The sequence below is a fragment of the Plecotus auritus genome (genome assembly GCF_963455305.1).
Source record: "Plecotus auritus genome assembly, chromosome: 9".
NCBI classification, from domain to species: domain Eukaryota; kingdom Metazoa; phylum Chordata; class Mammalia; order Chiroptera; family Vespertilionidae; genus Plecotus; species Plecotus auritus.
The window spans coordinates 137,011,181-137,033,151 of NC_137783.1; the positions used below are offsets into that span (position 1 = coordinate 137,011,181).

General features: G+C 37.2%; 2 protein-coding genes and 1 pseudogene across 3 annotated transcripts; 2 read left to right on the plus strand and 1 right to left on the minus strand.

The window, feature by feature from the left end:
- Nucleotides 1–1,555: 1,555 nt before the first annotated feature.
- On the minus strand, nucleotides 1,556–2,494 carry LOC308233764 (olfactory receptor 4P4-like; the record flags this gene model as incomplete). The annotated part of the gene is made up of 1 exon (XM_080640710.1): nucleotides 1,556–2,494. The coding sequence occupies one exon, from the start codon at nucleotides 2,492–2,494 to the stop codon at nucleotides 1,556–1,558; it is 939 nt and encodes a 312-aa protein (XP_080496836.1).
- Nucleotides 2,495–5,644: 3,150 nt separating this feature from the next.
- Nucleotides 5,645–6,249, plus strand: LOC308258088 (interferon-inducible double-stranded RNA-dependent protein kinase activator A-like; annotated as a pseudogene). The gene has a single exon. The product of its transcript is annotated as an interferon-inducible double-stranded RNA-dependent protein kinase activator A-like (transcript).
- A 9,371-nt stretch (nucleotides 6,250–15,620) lies between these two features.
- LOC308258033 (olfactory receptor 4S2) lies at nucleotides 15,621–16,556 on the plus strand (the record flags this gene model as incomplete). Its single annotated transcript, XM_080688264.1, has 1 exon — nucleotides 15,621–16,556. The coding sequence occupies one exon, from the start codon at nucleotides 15,621–15,623 to the stop codon at nucleotides 16,554–16,556; it is 936 nt and encodes a 311-aa protein (XP_080544390.1).
- Nucleotides 16,557–21,971: the final 5,415 nt, after the last annotated feature.

Consider the following 21,971-nt stretch of genomic DNA (forward strand, 5'->3'; position numbering starts at 1 on the left):
CCAAGGGGAGTGGCCTGTGGGATCGGGCTGAAACTGGCTCTCCAACATCCCCCAAGGGGTCCCAGATCCCAAGAGAGTGCAGGCCAGGATGAGGGACCCCACCGGTGTGCTATCAGGCCTGGGAGGGGCCAGAGGAGGGCTCCAGAGCATGTCCAACCCATCTCACTCAGTCCCAATTGTTCGGACCCCAGCAGCAAGCTAACCTACAGGTTGGAGCATCTGCCCCCTGGTGGTCACTGTACATCAGAGCAACTGGTCAACCAGTTGACTATCTGCCCCGTAGTGGTCAGTGCATGTCATAGTGAGCAGTTGAGCAGCCTTAGCATATCATTAGCATATTATGCTTTGATTGGTTCGGTTGTTCTGCCGTTCTGTCTATTTCCATATTACCCTTTTATTATATTGGATTAATTTATATATTCAGTCTATATCCATTTTTTCTCCCTCACTTGTGCAATATAATATCTTACTCCACTCCACCATGTTATTTTAATGATGTCTAATGAGACCTCTTTTATTAAATAATTAACAAAATTGTTATTTAATAAATTACTTGAAATTTTCAATTATATAGAACTCTATAGCTATCTAAATGCATAGAAGTTCCCTAGAAACTGGAAATTTTTCATTCTCATTTTGATGGTAATAGAAAAAAATTTTAAGCATACTCTAGATCAGGTAATTTCAATACCAGCATTTACATTTGATTTTATAATCCACTGGCTCCAAATACCTTTTCACTAGGTATCCATTCTTCTCAGACATTTAAAACTAGCCAGACATCCTACTCTTCTGGCACAATCCCATTTGTGTCTAATAATAACTAGACCCCTGTTATACACTCAAAAGTGGCTTAGTTTGGACAATAAATTATATGGCTACTTTATTTATAACCAATGCCACCATTTCATTACCACATAAAGAAGAGTTTTATAGCAAATTTTTCTGTGATTATTAAAATTTTGTGATTTTAAAATGCTTTTATTAAAATCACTTCAGAAAAACTCTTCCAATTTTTATATAACCATTATTTTTAGATAAATAACATTTTTATTTAGAGCCCACATGACTCATTTTTTATTTTTAAATTGTTACAATGAATGTGGAAATCATAAGCTAAGTGGAAAAAATGATTCTAAATTTCTGATGCTTCTTTTGATGAGAATGCAGGGAGGGTAACAAAGTCATATGGACTCTCTGGATCTAGAATGATCAATATGAGTATTGCTTGTGTTCATCTGGAGACTCATTCATGGAACTAGAGTACAGGGAGATTCAAAAGTTGATTCACCAGTTAGCAACTTAGAGATATCAAAAGGAAAAAAAAATCAAAGAAAAAGCATAACATAACTTAAATAAGGAAATGATGACTCAAATTATTTGAAGATGTAAATAAGAAATACAGATCAATAAATAAAAGAGAAAGTATGTTATAGTAAATTACAATGTTAATAAAATGACAGCAGTGTCATTTTCTTACAGCATAGTTCCTGGTTTAATAAACTTAAGTGAAACAAATTTACTGAACCTGGTATGTAATGAGGGAAAGTGCCTTTCAGATGACCTGCCTTCCAATCAAAAATGGTTTTTGGCACCACACTTTCCTCAAAGCATTCTTCATCTCCATGTTTCTGAGTGTATAGATTAGAGGGTTGAACATGGGAGCAATGATGGTGTAGAAAAGAGCAAACACTTTATCTTCTGGAAAAGTTGTGGCTGGTCTAATGTAAATGAAGAGAGCAGGCACAAAGAACAGGACCACCACTGTGATGTGAGAACTGCACGTGGAAAGAGCTTTGGCACGGCTCTCTGCAGGGGAAGCCCTGATGGTGTACAATATCATAAAGTAAGATGCCATCAAAATCACAAAAGTCACCAAAGCGATCAGACCTGAATTAACAACTACCAAGAGACCAATTCCATAGGTGTCAGTGCAAGCCAATTTCAGCAGAGGATACACATCGCAGAAATAGTGATCTATCTCATTGGGGCCACAGAATGGTAAAAAGATGGTGAGAAGAAACTGACTGGCAGAGTGGACAAATGCCCCAGTGCAACATGCTATGATGATCCTGTTACACTTTTGCCTGCTCATGATGATGATGTAGTGCAGGGGCTTGCAGATGGCCACATAGCGGTCATAGGCCATCCCTGTGAGGATAAAGATCTCAATGCCTCCAAGGAAGTGAAGGATAAAAAGCTGTGTCATGCAGTTATTATAGGAAATGGTCTTCCTTTCTGCCAGTAAATCAGTCATTAGCTTGGGCACCACTGTTGATGTATAGCAAAGGTCAGAGAGAGAGAGGCAATTAAGGAAGAAATACATGGGTTGGTCAACTAGCGGACTGCATGTGATAGAAATCATTATGAGCAAATTTCCCATCCAAATAACAATATAACAAAGTAAAAACAATACAAAGTAAAGGATTTCAATGTTCTTGTTTTGAGATAGTCCCAGGAGAATAAACACAGTGACGTTATTTCTATTTTCCATGGCCCAGTGCAGAAAAAATGCATTAATAGTTCCCTGAAAAGAATGCATAAGTCATAAGTCAATGCATAAGTCAATGTTGGAAATGTTCATGATAAGATTGATGATAACACTAATATCATGAAACTACTAGTATGTTTAAGGAATGGAAGTGCTCCCATGTTTCAGAAAATAAATATCTGATATTTAATATTTTTTAAATTAGTCTCATGATGATTTCCATAAGTCAGTCATTCAGGACATTATGTTCAATCTTGATATTAATAAAAATGAATGCGTTCAGTCCTGGCCGGTATACATCAGTTGCTTGGGCATCATCTGTGTACTGGTTTGATTCTCTGCCCGGGCAAATGCCCAGGTTGCAGGCTTGGTCCCCAGTAGGGGGCATGCAGGAGGCAGCTGATAGATGTCTCATTCTCACATCGATGTTTCTCTACCTTCCTTTCTCTCTAAAAATCAATTAAAATCTTTTAAAAATAAGAATGCATTCAATCAATTTAAAATATTTTAAAATTATGATTAGTTGCCAAATATTTTCCAATTCTAAAGTAATATATCTCTAAGTCCTTGGAAAGACATTACTCTGGATCTTTTCAAACTCATATTTGTTAAAGATGCAAGTATTAGTCACACAAAGTTTTTGTTTAATGGTATAGAAACAAATATTCACATAGTGATACATCTACATTTACATAGTGGAAGACAAAAACTCTATAAGGGGCCCATGCAATTGGTTTGAATAATTTTTTGATTGCTTGTTTACTTTTATCTTAGTGACTCATGAAGGTAAAATGCTGATATTGTATAATAGAAGCATAGCTTTTTCTATAGGGACGTCAATAATAACCACATACTTAAAAGAACCACAGAATAAAGCAATAGCTAAAATTTTAAAAGAGAAGCAGACATGCCCTCACCCCCCTGTTGGTAATACCTTAATCAATAAAGAAATTTAAAAAAAAGAAATGCATACAAGATGTAAAGAGAGAGAGAGAGAGAGAGAGAGAGGCAGACGCAGTCATCTCTTCATGGTTTTGCTCTTGACTCGGTGTATCAAATTTTACAAGTCAATTTCTTCTCAGTGGTTTGAATCAAAGTATGAATTTTGGTTCTATATTTTTCCAATCAATGCCTTTTGCCAAAACCCAAAAAAAATCTTGACACTGCATAATTCATAAAAAAAAGTTTGTGAAAAAGTTTTATATGAAGACAAACAGATGGGACTTAGGTTCTATTACTAATTATAGCAGTGTGTGAATTTGGGTACCAGTCACTTTATTTCTTTGAATTTAAGTTAACTCATTTGTGAAATGAGGACACATGCTTGAACTTTGTCCCAGAAATGAAATTCAAACAAATCAATAAATGGCCATTAGTTTATTAACCATAGCAGTATTCATTGCTGATTTTATCTCAATGTTAGTGTTACTAAGTCAGTAATCTGGTGACCACATGGTCCAATTCTCTTTACTATAAATTTTGACCCAAAATTGTATCATTAATACTCACCAACTTTTCTTAAAATGTGTGCTATGCCTTCTGCCCTAATCTTACTAAGTTTCAAATTCTCTCCTCCTTACTATTTTACAGATTTAAGTTATTGTGTCACCTTTCAATTAAAAATTCTTTTGTAATGGGTCTTTAAAACAAATTTATTTCGATGGTGCAATTTTAAGATTTAGAATTAACTTACAGAGACGCCATTGAAAATAAGGGTTCATGCCTCCAATTATAGTCTATAAATACTTCCTTACTTACAAACAAATAAACACTACTTTAAAATAATGTTTTAAAAGCTGGTCTAATTTTTACTCTTAAAAGTAATTGCTTTTTCATATGAATTCAGGGGTCCTCAAACTTTTTAAACAGGGGGCCAGTTCACTGTTCCTCAGACCGTTGGAGGGCCAGACTATAGCTTAAAAAAAAAAAACTATGAACAAATTCCTATGCGCACTGCGGGCCCGGGACAAGTCAGCTGCTAAGCAGGACAGGCAGTGGCACCCGGGGGGCCGGATAAATGTCCTCGGCGGGCCGCATGTGGCCCACGGGCCATAGTTTGAGGACGCCTGAAATCATGTGCATGGAAATAACCACCTGAATTGTTCTCCCCTCCCATTCCCCAGAAACTACCGCCTGTATTTCCGACTTCTCAACCATAGAGTATGAGATCTTTAGTTTCTATTCTTGAGGCAGACATCCATTTTAAGTGGGAGCTCCTATCTTTATATCCTTCAACACTTTTTGTTATCAAAATGAAGAGAAATACTTTTTCCCCTAAATCAGTGGTCGGCAAACTCATTAGTCAACAGAGCCAAATATCAACAGTACAACGATTGAAATTTCTTTTGAGAGCCAAATTTTTTAAACTTAAACTTCTTCTAACGCCACTTCTTCAAAATAGACTCGCCCAGGCCGTGGTATTTTGTGGAAGAGCCACACTCAAGGGGCTCATACCACTGCCCTAAATAAATCAGAGAGTTATGAGTTTCAAATTCAAAACTGGATGAAGAATTTTGAAAAAAAAAATAAATAAAACATTGGGTAAGCAAATATGGTATTAAGTTGAGTTTGAAGCACATGCAAGAGTATTAATTCCTTAGAGAGGTAAAAATTAGGTGAGGCTTTTCTGATCAAGTATATATTGAACCCAGAGTTTTCTGAGTCTAGATCCTGAGTTCTTACATAAAAATGTAGTAAAAGCAACAGAGTAAATTTATGTTAACAATACCACTTTTTCACTTAATTATTTCCCTTTTTTTAATTATTTTATGTAAAACCAGATAACGTCTAAAGCTATTGTCCTTGAACCATTTCAGGCATTCTAATTTTGATATGCAGATGACAAAATGAGATAATAAATTAATCCAGGAGGACCTTGAAACCTTTTGTTTGAGGAAGATGATTACAGATAAAACACCGATTCAGGTATTACATGAATATGGCATGAAGACCAAGAACTTCCCAGTGTATGAATGTGAAAGATCCGATATGCAATCCACGTGCCCAGTTTCACCTTCAGAGTAACCATTGGTGACATAACCTGCACAGGTGAAGGTACAAGTAAGAAGCTGGCAAAACATAAGGCTGCAGGGGCTGCCATAAACATTTTCAAAAGCCAATGCAAGTATTCCCTTTGCAGTGTCTGACCCCATAATGACTGACCCTTCCAAACAATCAATGAATCAGCTTAATCCTATTGGTTGATTACAGGAATTGGCTATTCATCATGGCTATTCATCATTACTAAATATACCCTTCCCCAGGAGGGAGGACCTGCTCATAAGAAAGAATATTTGGCAATTTGCAGGCTACAGTCATTTATGGAAACTGGGAAGGGGACATCAAAAAAACAAGCCAAGAAAAATGCTGCTGAAATTTTTCTTAACAAATTCTATAATATTTATCCAGAGAATTACATTTCTTTAGCAAATGTAGCAGGACATTCTTCAGGATGTACTTGGCATTCTTTAAAGAATTCTCCGGGTGAAAAGATCAACCTACTAAAAAGAAGCCTACTCAGTAGTCCAAATATAGATTATCACCAACTGCTTAGTGAAATCACCAAGGAACAAGGTTTCAATATAATATATTTGGATATAGAAGAACTGAGTTCTTTGGAACTCAGTATCAATGTCTCACGGAACTCTCCCCCAGTCCCATCATAGTCTGCCATGGCTCTGGGATCTCCTGTGGCTATGCACAGTGACACCACCCACAATGCTTTGCAATATTTAAAGATAATAGCAGAAAGAAAGTAAACTTGGAACAACTTAGAAAACCCTTCAGCAGCACATAAAAAGTTCCTCTGTCACCCCTTCTCAAGCAAAGCGTTGACTGTAACTTTGAGTTTGTGTGTCGTTTCTAAATCTCATAGATTCCATCAGCAAGCTAGAGTCAATTATTGCCTAATTGTTATCAAACTCTTTTTAATGGCTTCAACTTTGTACTGGTGTGTTGTAGAAGGAAGAAACTGCATGCTTATTGATGATGAGGGAGAGATGGAATAAAACTGCTAACAGCAGTCTTTCCTCCTGGTGCTTAGCCTCTTCTTTGTGCAAGACTTTGCGAAGGGAATTCGAAGGAAGCCCCTTGGAATTACAGTGTTGAGGATGCACTAACAGGCTTTGACTAAATGTGATTGTTAAATATCAGGGAACATGATTGTACTAGTGTACTAGTATTTGAATCCATGTAATAAAGAGATGTTGTTATAATGGGTTCTACTCATTAAAGTGTTATTGACTTGAAAAAAAATGAGCAAGCTAGTCTTGAAGATTTATACAATATGTTTCAGTTAGGATGTCACATAACCCTTGGACTCCAAAATTGCTAAAAGTAAAAATTTGAAAAACCTTGAGCATGAGGAAATGAAATTAAATTGCTTAGGTTTATAGTCTAGCTTTGTTATGAATAATCATATGGTCTCAGTACATTTTTTAACTACACTAGCAGTAGGTCTAATAATTCTTATATTAGCTTACAATTTGAGCATTCCTGTGTGCCTTACACTCTTCTAAACATGTTATATGCATAAACTTATTTAATCCTCATAATAACACTGAGTAAATATTAATTGTAAACCCATTTCACAGAAGAGGAAAGTGAGTTATAGAGATGTTAATTAGGCCAAGACCATTGACATAAGACATAACAGTATCAAGATCTAAAACAACATAAATCTCACTTAGCAATACACTTAGCAAAATGTTATGTACTTTGAACAGTTCCTGGTGCATAGCCTATACTGAATGAATAGGTGATACTATTGGTATTTAAAACAGAGAGTCTCACTGACCCCAATATGACAATTTTTAATCTATGCTAAAGTAAACTATATACATCCTTAATTTGCAGGATCCTAAATTCCTGAAATACAGAGACTATCTTACATTCTGCTTTGAAATATTAAGAAGCACTTTTACAAATTTAATTTTGAATTCTAGACACCTCTCCCTTATATGTATGATTTTTGGCAAGTACTATTTTTCCTCAGATCATCATATCACTGATGGGTACATCGATCTCCCAACACTGTTGTGAGAATTAACTAGATACAGTGTATGTCACCCAGTTCATGGGAGGGGCTCAATAAACATTTCAATTATTTTGCCTTTGTTCTATCACTTGTCAACTACAGGCTATCATTCATTTAACCAATAATCAGTAGGCTACTATTCATAATAATCAGTAAATGTTTGTTGAATTATTAAAATAAATAACTTCAGTGACATAAAAGTATATAAGTAAAATATTCAATAATTGAAATTATCACCATTATTACAGACAACAAGAGCAGGTAAATAGAGATAAGGTAAATAGAGACTCGAGTTTTGAGATACTTCTATTTGATAGTGGCCTTGCCTGGGGTCTTTGGTTAAATTAATTCTTGGGCCAACTTTTTTGGGAAAGAGAAGGGAATAGTGATCATGGTAGTGGCTACTGCAGGAAGCTTATTTGTCCTTTCATTTGGATTTCCTCACTTTCTTGGTAACCTGTGAACCACTTTTATTCTTAATCAATACTTTGTCATTTTTTACCAAAAGTTTTGATAATGATTTCTTTTTATTTGAAATTGGCTACCCAGCTAAGCATCAATTACCTGTCAGTGCCTTCCTGTCCCTTTACAACATCCCGTCGCACCCTCAATAGGGAACTTCTTGAATTTATTGCTTTCATAATCTCAAAACATATTAGTCTATAAAATTCAGAAAATATCCCTATATTTACCTTTAACTGCACCCAATCTTCTATCTACACAATAAATACAAAATATATTCCACTGGCATCACACATTCAGGCAGGATCATGGAAAGGAAGGAGAAATAATTCACCACCAGTGCTCTTCCATTTCAGCTGTCACTTTATCTCTATTCCTTCCTCTCAGTGTTATCTCTCTTTCCTCATTAAAATCCTGGTCATTCAACCGCTGCTCAGAATCTATCATTTCAGCTTCTTGAATTCATATTTCACTCAGCATAGTTCATTAGCCATTCATAGGAAAAAAACTATATTATTTCAAAGACAATTGACACCTGTTACTCAACCAATATTCACATGAACAATGAGAAGTCAGATGTTCAGAAAAACAGTTTGAAGGCAAGGAATACCTTTAATATCCAAACAAGTCAAATCATAATCTATATTTCTAGCACTATATTATTCTTAGAGATGTCCAGGCTCACATGATTAAATACTTAAGAGAAAATACATTCTAAAACTGAATATCTTTGAGCATTGACTATTCCTTGCAAGTTGTTTTTTATTTACCTAAGCTCACCAAGTGGATTTCCTTTAGATCCAAGTTATCAGACCTGCTGCTAGAAAAGAATCTGGTTTATATAGTATGCAAGTGCAATTTTCTCTGTAGAATTACATTATCTCTCTCCCTCTCCCTCCCCCGCTCCCTTTCTTTCTCTTTATCTCTAAACGCGTGTGTGTGTGTGGGGGGGGGGGGGGGTTACTAAGGAAGACACTATTAAATGTTTCTGTTTCATTTCTTGAACACTCAAAATATTTACTAGAAGATATTTTATAATTGGACTACCAGGTTCAAGGAATGTGAAAGCATATTAAGGTAAATAGTGTATGAGGAGGGTCATGTAATGAACACAGAATGGGAATGTCATGATCCATATGATCCATCGTAAGTTTATCTAGTCTACTTCTTTCTAACACCAGAACACACACACAGTAATTTGCATTTCAGATGAATAATTGAAGATAAGAGTTATAGGGAAAAAAAAAAAAAGAAGTAGGCCTACATGGAAATGAAAGAATAATCAAGGTTGGAAAACAGGATTAGAAAAAGCTACACGGAAAATAAAATCAGAAGGGTTTATGTGGTTCAAAAGTAGTTTTAGTCTAATAAAAACTGGGAAATGAAGCAAAAGTTTTAAAATTTCTGGGATAGCTTCTGGTATGTGTCCAAGACTTTTTTGTTGTTATCATATTGTGTCTCACAAAAATAGTATGAAGTTATGTATTCCTATTGGAAATATGGGGAAGAAAAATTCAAGATCAGAGAAATAAACAAATGTCTTGAGGTTGTTCAGCTTAGAAGTACCAGAGGGAAGATTTTAAACCAGTTCTATATGTCTCCCAAATGTCTTATTTTAAACATATTTGTAAATGGCCTAAAGCAGGAAACATTAAGAAGTTGATGCAGTGATCATAAACTGCACTTATTTTAGCTTCAAGGTAGGTGATAGAACATAACCATTAAGAGTATGACACCTGGAGGTGGACTGCCTAAAGCCAAATGATAGCTCCACCACTTTTTTAACAGCTTTAGTGAGATATTTTTGACATACAAAAATTTCATATAGTTATGGTGACAGAAGAAGATTTGACTTTGGGTGGTTGGCACACAGTGCAATATACAGATGTATCATAGAATTGTACTTGAAACCTATATAATTTTGTTAACCAATATCACTGCAATAAATTTAATTTTAATTGAATATATTTAATGTGTACAGCTCAATGTTTTGACATATGTATAATGTGAAATAATCACAATTAAACTACTTAAAATATCCATTGTCTCTACATAGTTGTGTGTGTGTTGAAAAGATTTAAGTTCTATCTTCTTTGCAATTTCAGGTAACAATGTGGTATTGCTATCTACAGTCACCATGCTATATATTAGATCTCTAGAACTTATTCATTCCACATAACTGAAAGCCTGTACCCTTTTACCAACATCTCTCCATTTCCCACAATCCCTAGGCCCTGGTAACCAACGTTCAACTTTCTGCTTCTATATTATTTCCACATATAAGTGAGGTCATATCGTATTTCCCATCTGTGTCTTGCTTATTTCACTTAACCTACTGGCCCCAAGCTCCAACACGATGCTATAAATAGCAGAATTTTCCTCTTTTTTGAGTCTGTGTATGTATCACATTTTCTATGTCCATTCATTAGTCAAGGACAATGAGATTGCATACCTTGCCTACTATGAATAATACTGCAATAAACATGGGAGTGCAGGTATCCTTCAAGATCATAATTTCATATCCTTGGGATACATATCCAACAGTAGGACTAATGGATCATATAGTAGTTCCATTTTTTAGTTTTTGAGGAAACACCATACTCTTTTTCCATAATGATTTATTAATTTACATTTCTTCCAGAAGTGTACAAGGGTTCCCTTCACTCCACATCTTCCCCAACACTTATTATCTTTTTTAAAATTCTTCATTGTTTAAAGTATTGCATATAGTATTACATATGTCTCCTTTTCCTCCCATTGACCTCTCCCCGGCCACTCCCACCCCCAGCACATGCCCTCACCCCTCTAGTGTCTGTGTCCATTGGTTATGCTTATATGCATGCATACAGATCCTTTGGTTGATCTCTTTCCTTCACCCCACCCTCTCCTGCCTTCCCTCTGAAGTTTGACGGTCTATCTTGAGTCTTTTTAATAATAGGCACCAGTACTCTGACAGGTGTGAGCTGCTATTTTTTATCTAGCTGTATTGAGATATAATTAATATATAAGTTGAGGATTTGATACATTTATATACTGCAAAATGATTGCCACCATAACATTAGCTACCACCTCTATCACGTCACATAATGGCCATTTTCTTCTTGTGATGAAACATTTGAGAGTTTTCAAGTATATAACAGTAGTATTAATGGTATTTCAAATATATTAATACACTATAGTCACATGCTGTATATTAGATCTCCAGAGTTTATTTGTCTTATAACTGGAAGTTTGTACTCTTTGAACACAATCTCCCCTATTTTCCCCAGCCCCCAGCCAATGGTAACTACCATTCTTCTCTGTTGTTATGAGTTTGCTATTTTATATTTCACATATAAGTGATATTATTCAGTGTTTATTTTTCTCTGACTTATTTCACTTATCATAACCCCTTCAAGGTCTATTCATGATGTCACAAGTGGCAGGATTTCCTTCTTTTTCATGGCTGAATAGCATTCCATTTTATATATACTTTTTTCCTTTATCTTTTGACAGAGACGTAGGTTGTTGCCATATCTTGGCTATTTTGAGTAATGTTGCAATGAACATGGAACTGCAAAATTCTCTTTAAGATTTTGTTTTTACTTCCTTTGGATGAATATCCGGAAATGGAATTGATGAATCATATGGTAGTTCTATTTTTAATTTTTTAGGGACCTCCACACTGTTTTCCAGAGTGGCTGCACCAATATATATCCTCATCAACAATGTACAGGGGTTCCCTTTTCTCCACGGCTTCACCAACACTTATCTCTTCTCTTTTTGATGATAGTCATTTAACGGGTGTGAGATGCCATCTCATTACAATTTTGATTTGCATTTCCCTGATGATTAATTATTTTGAGCACCTTTTCATGTACCTGTTGGCCATTTGAATGTCTTTGGGAAAATGTTATTTGTTTTTTGGTTATATTTTGGATAAAACCCCTTATCAGATAGATGGTTTCCAAGTATCTTTTCCATTTGATAGTTTGATTTTTCATTTTGTTGGTTGTTTCTTTTGCTATGCTTTCAATTAGAGTTATAGGCCTAAATGCAAGAATTGATTGGGTTTTTAAATTAATAAATAAAAGTAGCTTTAAATATTTTTCAACAACTCAAAAATGAGCCTGGAAATTAAAGCTCATTGGTAGTTCTCTGGTATGGTTCTGCTTGTGGAGGGAGACTAGGGGAAAGGTATTCCCCAAGGTCATTAACATTTTGCTTCACTTTCTTTATATAGACTATAAAAGTAGAGAAAAGACCGCTTGTTGCCAAAGATACTGTGAAATGGCAGATTTCAGTAGGTGAGAGACAAAACCTGAGTAACAAAGACTTGATTTCTGTCAGTCTTTGACTTTCAGGGGTCAGGAATTCTCTGGTAGTAATTATTCACAATGCAGTTCCTAAGGCTTCATTCTTGCTTTATTTTGGACAGCTGCAACAAAATTATCTCAGAAGAAAAAGGAAAATAAAGCAAGACTCAATCTCTGGACAATACTGGTGAGATTTTCTTTCTTCTAAAACTAATCTAAAAAGTTTGTGGAAAGGGGGGATTCAATCAAATTGCTATATTTTGAAAATCTGTAATATAATTGCAAGAACCTTATTCTCAGAAATAAGGGGAGAATAAAGTTATTATGATAATGATAAGATAATAAAGTGCCTCTAGACATGTCTATGAGATAGGGTAGCATGGTTGTGAATAAGCAAATGCCAGTAATTTCAAAGGAACGTGAGTCATCATGTTTGAAATGCTCAGAACGTGGAGGAAGGAATTCTTCTAGATGAGTCTTGATTTGAAGAGAAGGAAGAATTCCTCTAAGACCTTATGGTATGAACAGTGGGGGCACAATTCCCAAGCTTGTGTTTACACACCCAATTTCTTCTAGATGAGAACCAAGCAGCATAATTCACAGTTGTCAAAAACTGTGATTTGAGCTCTCTTAAATCAAATCAAAAGATTTTCTCAGTAGAAAATATTCTTCTTCTTTTTTAAAATTCAGCAAGAAAATCCAAAGAAGAATCCTATCTAATAAAAGAGTAATAATGCAAATTGACTGTCACTCCAACACATAAGATGGCTGCCCCTATGTGGTTAAAGATCCTGCCCCATGTGGACACAAGATGGCTGCCACAAGATGGCCAGCAGGGGAGGGCAGTTGTGAGTGATCAGGCCAGCAGGGGAGGGCAGTTGGGAGGGACCAGGCCTGCAGGGAAGGCAGTTGGGGGCAATCAAGCCTGCAGGGGAGGGGTTAGGGGGGACCCAGACCTGCAGGGGAGGGCAGTTAGGGGCAAACAGGCTGGCAGGGGAGCAGTTAGGCATCAATCAGGCTGGCAGGGGAGTGGTTAGGGGGTGATCAGGCTGGCAGGCAGAAGTGGTTAGGGGCAATCAGGAAGGCAGGCAGGCGAGCAGTTGGGAGCCAGCAGTCCTGTATTGTGAGAGGGATGTCCAACTGTCCGTTTAGGATCGGGCCTAAACGGGCAGTCGGACATCTCTCGAGGGGTCCTTGGAGAGGGTGCAGGCTGGGCTGAGGGACACCCTCCCCCCATGCACGAATTTCGTGCACCGGGCCTCTAGTGAACATATAAAAGCAGGGGGAAGTGTTTGAGTCTGAATTTGAATTTCTATTACTATTATTATTACTATCACTATCACTATCACTATCACTATCACTATTACTATTACTAGAGAAGGCAGATCTGTAATGACTGCGCTACCTACTCTTATACACAGATGTGAGGAAAGCCAGCCCTGTAGTTTCCCCAAAGCTGGACATGCCAAGTACAATTTTGCTGCAAAGGGGGAGCTGAGGGCACTGAACTTGACAGATCTTGGGATGACATGGCCTCAGATGGACAAAATTTCTAATGACTACCTAAGACACTGTGTAATCCATCCTAACCAATAACTAAAGGAGTCATTTCTGTGGCTTTGTTTGATGAATACCTTGCAAGCCCCATGGGTCAAAACTGGTGCACATACCCTATTCCACACTTATATTCTAGTGACCTCACTAGTGTACCTGAAATTCCACTACTGAAGATTTATCTATTTAAAGTAAATATTGTCTTCTTCCTAAAACCCTTTAAAGTATGAGTGAAGATCTCTTCCAGAAATACTTAATTCATGTTTATCATTATAATTCAGAATTAATAATTATGTATAAGTATATAATTATAGTGGGAGACCTAATATAAACTAGCATAAAATTGAAAGTTTAAAAAGGATGCATGAAGAGATGCAGACAACAGTATGGTTGTAACCAGAGGGAAGGGCGGGCGGGGGAGGGTTGGTAAAGGGTAAAGGGAGTCAAATACAGGGTGACGGAAGAACATTTGACTTTGGGTGGTGGGCACACAATGCAATGTACAGATCATGTATATAGAAATGTGCACTTAAAATCTATTATTAACCAATGTCACCCCAATGAATTTAATTTTTTAAAGGTGATTTAAAAAAAAAAGGTGCATGGAAGAATGCTGAGATTAAGGGCAAAGTCCTTCCTTTATTTCTTTGTCTTTGTGTGTGTGTGTGTGTGTGTGTGTGTGTGTGTGTGTGTGTGTGTATGTGTGTTGATTTTTTCAAGTTAACAGACAAATGCTTAAAATACCAAGTCAAAGTAATTCCTGTGGAATCCTCAAACACTGGGTTTGAAGACAGAAATTACGTGAGACTTCACTTTCCTTCTTTCAAATCAAACAGGTCCTGATCTGTCTTCAGAGGGTTTTTGTATGGCTGTATCTCCTCTTATCTCTGCCTCCTTATCAGGGTGTGACGGCTATTTCAGGCTGACAGAATATATTTAACTTTATGGTAGAAATATAGATGATAGTGAAGTGAAAACCTTTGCATTTCACAAATGGGATAACAGAAGCCCCATGAAGCTAAGTGACTTATCTGGAATTACAGCATCATTATCTCAGAATCAGGTTTGTATAATGTTGGCACTCTTTTACTGCACACCACTCTTCACTATAAGAACTTGATGTCAGCCAAAACCAGTTTGGCTCAGTGGATAGAGCGTCGGCCTGCGGACTGAAGGGTCCCGGGTTTGATTCCGGTCAGGGGCATGTGCCTTGGTTGTGGGCACATCCCCAGTGGGAGGTGTGCAGGAGGCAGCTGATCGATGTTTCTTTCTCATCGATGTTTCTAGCTCTCTATCCCTCTCCCTTCCTCTCTGTAAAATATTAATAAAATATTAGAAAAAAAAATAAGACAAACTTTTTCAGATATATAATTGTTACCATATCTCCAAACACAAAAGTTGTTTCAAAATTAAGCTGACTGCCTTCTACAGAATAAGTAAGTACATTTTTTAGAAACAAACAGATTTAAAAAAAACCTTAATAAAGGGTGAGGGAGGTAAGACTCTTGACTAGATGTGTGACTTAGAGGATTTGAATTATCTCCCTGGAGTTTGTTTTCTCATCTGAAGTGAAGGAATGGACTCTCACACTCAGGTAGGATGCTCACACTCCAGTTTCTTCATGTAGGCCTGCCAAGCAGCAGTAATACCCATTTTTCTATTTTCAACTACTGTGGTTATTTGTTCGTTCGAGTTAGAAATACTAACTCTGTTGGTCTCTGTTATGTTTTTCTTTCAGATAACTGAATTGTCTCTTGGGACCTTGGTCTGCTAGACTAATTCAATGGGAAAAATAAACAATGTAACTGAATTTGTTTTCTGGGGTCTTTCTCAAAACCTAGAGGTTGAAAAAGTTTGTTTCGTGGTGTTTTCTTTCTTCTACGCAGTCATTCTCCTGGGAAACCTCCTCATCATGCTGACAGTTTACAAGGGCAATCTTTTCAAGTTTCCTATGTATTTCTTTCTCAGCTGCCTGTCTTTTGTGGACATTTGTTACTCTTCAGTCACTGCTCCTAAGATGATTGTTGACCTGTTAGCCAAGAGCAAAACTATCTCCTACGAAGGGTGCATGCTGCAACTCTTTGGGGTACATTTCTTTGGTTGCACGGAGATCTTCATTCTCACGGTAATGGCCTATGATCGCTATGCAGCTATCTGTAAACCTCTACACTATACGACTATCATGAGCCAGGACAGATGCAGTAAAATGCTGCTGGGGACCTGGTTAGGTGGGTTCCTACACTCCATTATCCAAGTGGCCCTGATAGTCCAACTACCCTTTTGTGGACCCAATGAGATCGATCACTACTTTTGTGACGTCCACCCCATGATGAAACTTGCCTGCACAGATACGTATGTTGTTAGTGTTGTTGTGACAGCCAACAGTGGTACCATTGCTCTGGGGAGCTTTGTTATCTTGCTAATCTCCTATGCTGTCATCCTGGTGTCCCTGAAAAGACAGTCAACAGATGGTAGGCGCAAAGCTCTCTCCACCTGTGGCTCCCACATTGCCGTGGTCATCATCTTTTTTGGTCCCTGTACTTTCATGTATATGCGCCCTGATACTACCTTTTCAGAAGATAAGATGGTGGCTGTATTTTACACCATTATCACCCCCATGTTAAATCCACTGATTTATACGATGAGAAATGCAGAAGTAAAGAATGTAATGAAGAAACTATGGGGCAGAAAGGTTTTCTGGGAAGCTAACGATAAATAGTTGGAAGTAACAATTTAAGCTGGATAATCTTAAACTTCATCATCTATACAATGAAGACAATGATAACCTTACGGGGTATTGGGGAAGAAAAATTAGATAATAACACATTCTACAAAAGTAAGGTATTGTGTATCATCATTATTATTATATTTGTTCTAATATTTCATAATCAGACAATTTTCTGAAATATTTAGACCAGAGAAATCATATTTAAACTCAGAAGCTCACCATGATTATACTTAGCACCATTATTTTCTCCCCATTTTTGCCTTTTTGACACTTTCTTTAAAGAATGAGAGTTTATTGTGAAATTCTTAAGGGTGTTTTCTAGTGTTTAGAACTGTGATTGGTGCATACAAAGCACTCACTATGTATATGTTGTATGAATGAAATGATACGTGAAAAATAACAGAGATCTAAACTAAAGCATATTTATGTAAGTCCTCCCAAACAGAGAGAAAATTAAATCTAATAATGTTAGAACGGAAGGGGATTTGTCTGCAGAATGTAAAAGAGATAAAACAAGGGCTTGAATAATAGAATACTTGGGCCCTGGTCAGGTAGCTCAGTTGGCTAGAGGTGGTCCCATTTGCCAAAGTTGCAGTTCAGTCCTGGTCAGGGCACATATAGGAAGCAGCCAATGAATGCATAAATAAGTGGAGCAACAAATCAGTGTTTCTCTCCCCCCTCCCTCACTCCCTCCCTCCCTCTTCCTCTCTATCTCTAAAAAAAAAAAATCAATTCCAGCCTCTGGTCTTGGGGAAAAGCTTTTCCTTTCTCTAGGACTCATTTTCTTTACTCAAACAATACAAAAATTGAAAAAGAATTACCTCTAAGATCCCCCTTTTAATGGTAACATCCCATTAATATGTTTCTTTTGATTCTAATCTTCACTTATATTCTGTCACCTGCTGTCCCTATTAATGTAAAGTGACTAACAGAAAAAAAATAAAAAAACTGAATAAAAATTATGCCATTTGTAAGAATAGGTGACTGTCACTCGACTGACAGGATAAACACAATTTGCTGAAATGCAAAATTGGGAACTGTGTTTTCTCCAATGTTTGGACCAAATGGCTCTACTATAACCTGGTTTCCAGCTATGGATTCCAGAAAGACTCATTCTGGACAGACAAGCATGTCTTTCTTATGTGAACTGGTTCTTGCCCTAGTGCTACATTTCTCCTTCACACAATCGGAGCTTTATTTTTCTATAGCAAATGAACACGTCATTAATTACCTCTGCAATTGTTTCATTGTGTTTTCCACAAATCTGATTATTTAAGTTACTGCCTATACCTGGGTATATGTTTATGCTTGTGGAGTGTGTGTGTCTGTGTGTCTGTGTGTCTGTGTTGTGTGCATGTGTGAACTTTATATAAAAGACTGTGAATAGTGCTTTAAAAAATTATCTCTGATGTCAATGCATTCATAAAATTAAAGGTTAAAAAAAAAAAAGATCAAAAGGCAGTCAATCCCAATCAGAGGAGCCCAGAATCTCCTCTTGGTTCCTTGGAAAGAGATGACCAAGAATTGTGAGAATTCAGACTCTGCACAGTTTCAGTGGGGTTTAGTCTGGTCAACAACACCATTTTATTTCATAGAAATATGATCACAACATTGACTGCCAGCTTTGCAGTTTTAAAATCTTGTTGTTATAAGATGGAAGAGGTGACTTTGATTAGAGCCTTCACTGATGAATATAAATGACCTTTCTCATTTTCTAGATGAATAAATTAGCTTATGCATAGTATAAAAATTAAAGCTGTGTCTCCCTGTGTCTCCTTCTAATCAGTGATTGTAGCATAAAATATTTTCAACATGTTTCCATGCACTGCTCAATTTAATATGTAAAGAGAACTTTGATATGCATGTCTTCATATGCCATCCCTTTGCTCATTTAAACATATTCAGGAAGGTAAAACATTTATCACATGTCAGAGTCACCAGAATGTCACCATTTACATAGTATCTGAGGGGGAAAGCCTCATTTTGACAATGTTCTGATGTGTCCAGCTCCTGCATGGAGACCAACTGTTTTTTGGATTTTTGTTTGTTTGTTTGTTTTGTGTAATGGCACCTCATCACTTTAATCAAATCTTCAAAATAGTCTTTATTCTACAGTTTTAGTATAAAAAAATCTGCAAGTCGAGTACACAGCATAGAGAGATACAACATTGCACTTCCATAATAGTCAATGGTATAGAACATGTACAGAACACAGAATCTCAATTTCAGCAGAGACTAAGATAACACTTCTATTTTCCATGTGAAAATAAGAGCCACATGGAGTACATTGGAACCTACCCTGCGGTCTGCAATTAAGCCTAGTCAAGCCCAACCTAGATCAGCTAAATCCCAGCTTCCCCAATGACACATGAGCAAGAATTAAATGCTTGTATAAGCCAGAAGTTTTGAAATGGCTTGCTACATGGCATTATTGAGCTGGCTGATCCATATTGAGCTGGCTGATCAAACTATAGAAGTGGAAATTGGCACAAGTGGAATGAGACACATTCTTCAATTAGTAAAACCTCCAGTATATTTAGTGTTGGGTATTTTGAAAGGAGCAGTAGAAAAAGCCAGCGTAGAGGGAATGGACAAGGAAGAGGGCACTTAACCTTGGTTATGTACATAAAGCACAAATTCCAAATACCTTTACATAGCCAATCTCCATCCCACTATTTTGTCCATGGAAAACACATGGGAAAAGAAGACACAATATCAACCACCCTTAGATAGATTCCTGTTCACCCCTCCTTTGTTGATAAATTATAAGAGAGTTAACAAAAGATTAATATGAGCCATGTTCAAAAGGCCTGTCTTCTTTGGGGAGAAACCAAATAGCAAATTTGTCACAATAAGCCAACTTAATTCATTATGTGGACATTTAATTCATTATGTGGATGAAAAGGGGCCACATGCTAACCTGACTAGTTCAGGGAATGCCTGTGTGGCAGCCTTGCAAACTCTAGAGACCTAAAGTAACCACAAAGGATGGTCTGAAATTAAAACTTTTTTTAACTAAAAGCAGTTAATGGCAGGTAGACATGTCCTAGACAACTAACCCTGTCTGTTGTCTTTTGCATCTATGATAGCATATCATTGGAATGTCAGGGTAACTTGTAACTTCCCTTTTTCCAGACCCCTCAGGGCACAACCAATGCACCAGGGCACCAGTGTGGAGACCACAAATTTCTTCATTGTTATTGTTATCATGTTAATTGTTGACTGTTATCTATCCTGTACCTACCTATGTAAAAGAAGCATGTGTCTATCATTTTACTTTTTTATCCAATCCCAGAGGTTTCCCTGCTTTGCTTTCTCCCACCTCCCTCATCTATCACAAGTGGATTTCATGTAACCCACTTATGTCTCCTCCTTTGATTATGATGTATAAAAATAAGTGAGAGGAAAAAAAAAAACAACAACATTCTCCTGAACATTATCTCCATATGTTGGGATTCTGCTTCCCAACAATTATTGACAGTTTGGCTCAAATAAACTCAGAAAAATTCTTTACAGGTTTGAAAGTTTCTTATGTTAACAACTAGAGGCCCAGTGCACAAAATTCATGCATGGGTAGGGTCCCTAGGCCTGGCCGGCAATCAGGGCCAATCAGGTTCCCCATCTCCCCGCCTACCCGACTACTCCTTCCCTTGCTCCCTCAGTGCCCTGCCGCCATCTCTTGTCAACCGCCATGTTTTGCGCCACCCCCTGGTGGTCAGCACAAATCATAGCAAGCGATCAAACTCCCAGTCTCCTGGTTGAACTCCTGAGGGGACACTTTGCATATTAGCCTTTTATATACATAAGTTACTATAGAATGTGGCCTAAATACACATCAATAATGGGTTTATTAAAATAAGCACCAGAAGAAGACACCTGCCCATGCAGCTATAGACATTTCTGCTCATCTTCACCTTTCTGAATTGGATAATTCCACCAGGAGGTATTTGCCACAAGGTCAACATCAAAATTAAACCTTGACTTGATCTGCTTTTATCTTTATCTCCTTCTCAATATACTTCATTATTTAATTATTTTTCTTCCTCCTCTTTGGCTCTAAGCTCCCTAATTTTTCAGGCAGTACACATGTCAGGGTCCTTTGGGGAGAAACTATTGTAAAATCTTCATCAACCTATGGCTAAGCTCTGCAAATGCAATCCTCACCTGAAAACTTGGATTCCTGTTGCACAGAGGACAATAATACATTAAGTATATACAATACAGTTCCTTAGTGGGGACTGTGGTGAAGAGGACGAGCATGATAATATATAAGGTCTGTGTCTCTCATATTTGAAATCTTGGTGCCCCCACCCCCTAGGCTGAGTTCCTCAGGTGTACATTGTCCTAATGGATGACCCTAGTTAAAGTCAGAAGTTCATTCCAATTCACAAAGCTGGAGGATTCTTGCTTAAATTAAGGAACCACATCAATGTACCAAAAAATGATCTTGGCCTATTCCTGTTTTCAGTTGGCTATACCTGCTTCTTAGTTCAATCTTCTTTATTTCTTCCTAGTATCAGGGCCTGCCTGAGTGGAAAGGAGACAGATTTGCATTGTTTTAGAAAATTTCAGCATATTCTATTTGCATAAGGAGCACCGAGGATTAACAAAATGCACCCAGGAATGTTCATCCCTTTAGCATCGTGCCTTCTTAAGCTCAAGGCCTTACACAGGATGGAACATTTTCCATGTTGCTCATTTATAAAGAGCATCAATTTGTACACTTGTGGAGAATTTTTAAAATGAGGTTATAAATACAGTCATAGAATTACATCTGTAGGATTGAAAATAGATGTTCATCATCCCACTTGAAATTCCAGATTACAGGCCTACACCGCTGATAGGGTACTGAGAGTTAATTACAATTACTTCTGTAAGTATAGTGCAAATAGTATAATTACATTGCATTGCACCATTTTAGAAGTGTGATTTGTTAATGTAAGGAGTTAAATTTCACAGCAACAAGTGAAAATATTTTTATTTTAATGGAAACTCAAAAAAAAAAAAGTGTTTAGGACCTCTGTCTATCTGTGAGAAGTGTTGCAGTCAAGATAATCTGTTTCTGGAAGCAGTGCACAACTACCAAACCATGCAGTCTTTACAGTTTTCCCTGATAAAAGTGTTGTCATGCTCACTATGTCTGAGATTATGATGGGCAGAATATTCCAATTGCCCAACATAAATTCCAGAATGTCAGAGCTGCAGGGGACCTGGAGATTGCCTGATCCACTCCATTGAACTCAGGCTTATAAAGGTAAAGGAAGAGGAGAGTGGCTGAGGGACTTGTCTCTTCAAGCCTGCGACCTTTGGCGGCAGCATACCAGCTCTGGGTACCTGCTGTATTTGCTGACATTAACAATTCTGTACATACAAGGAGGCCTGCAATGGGCTCACACACCACAGGAT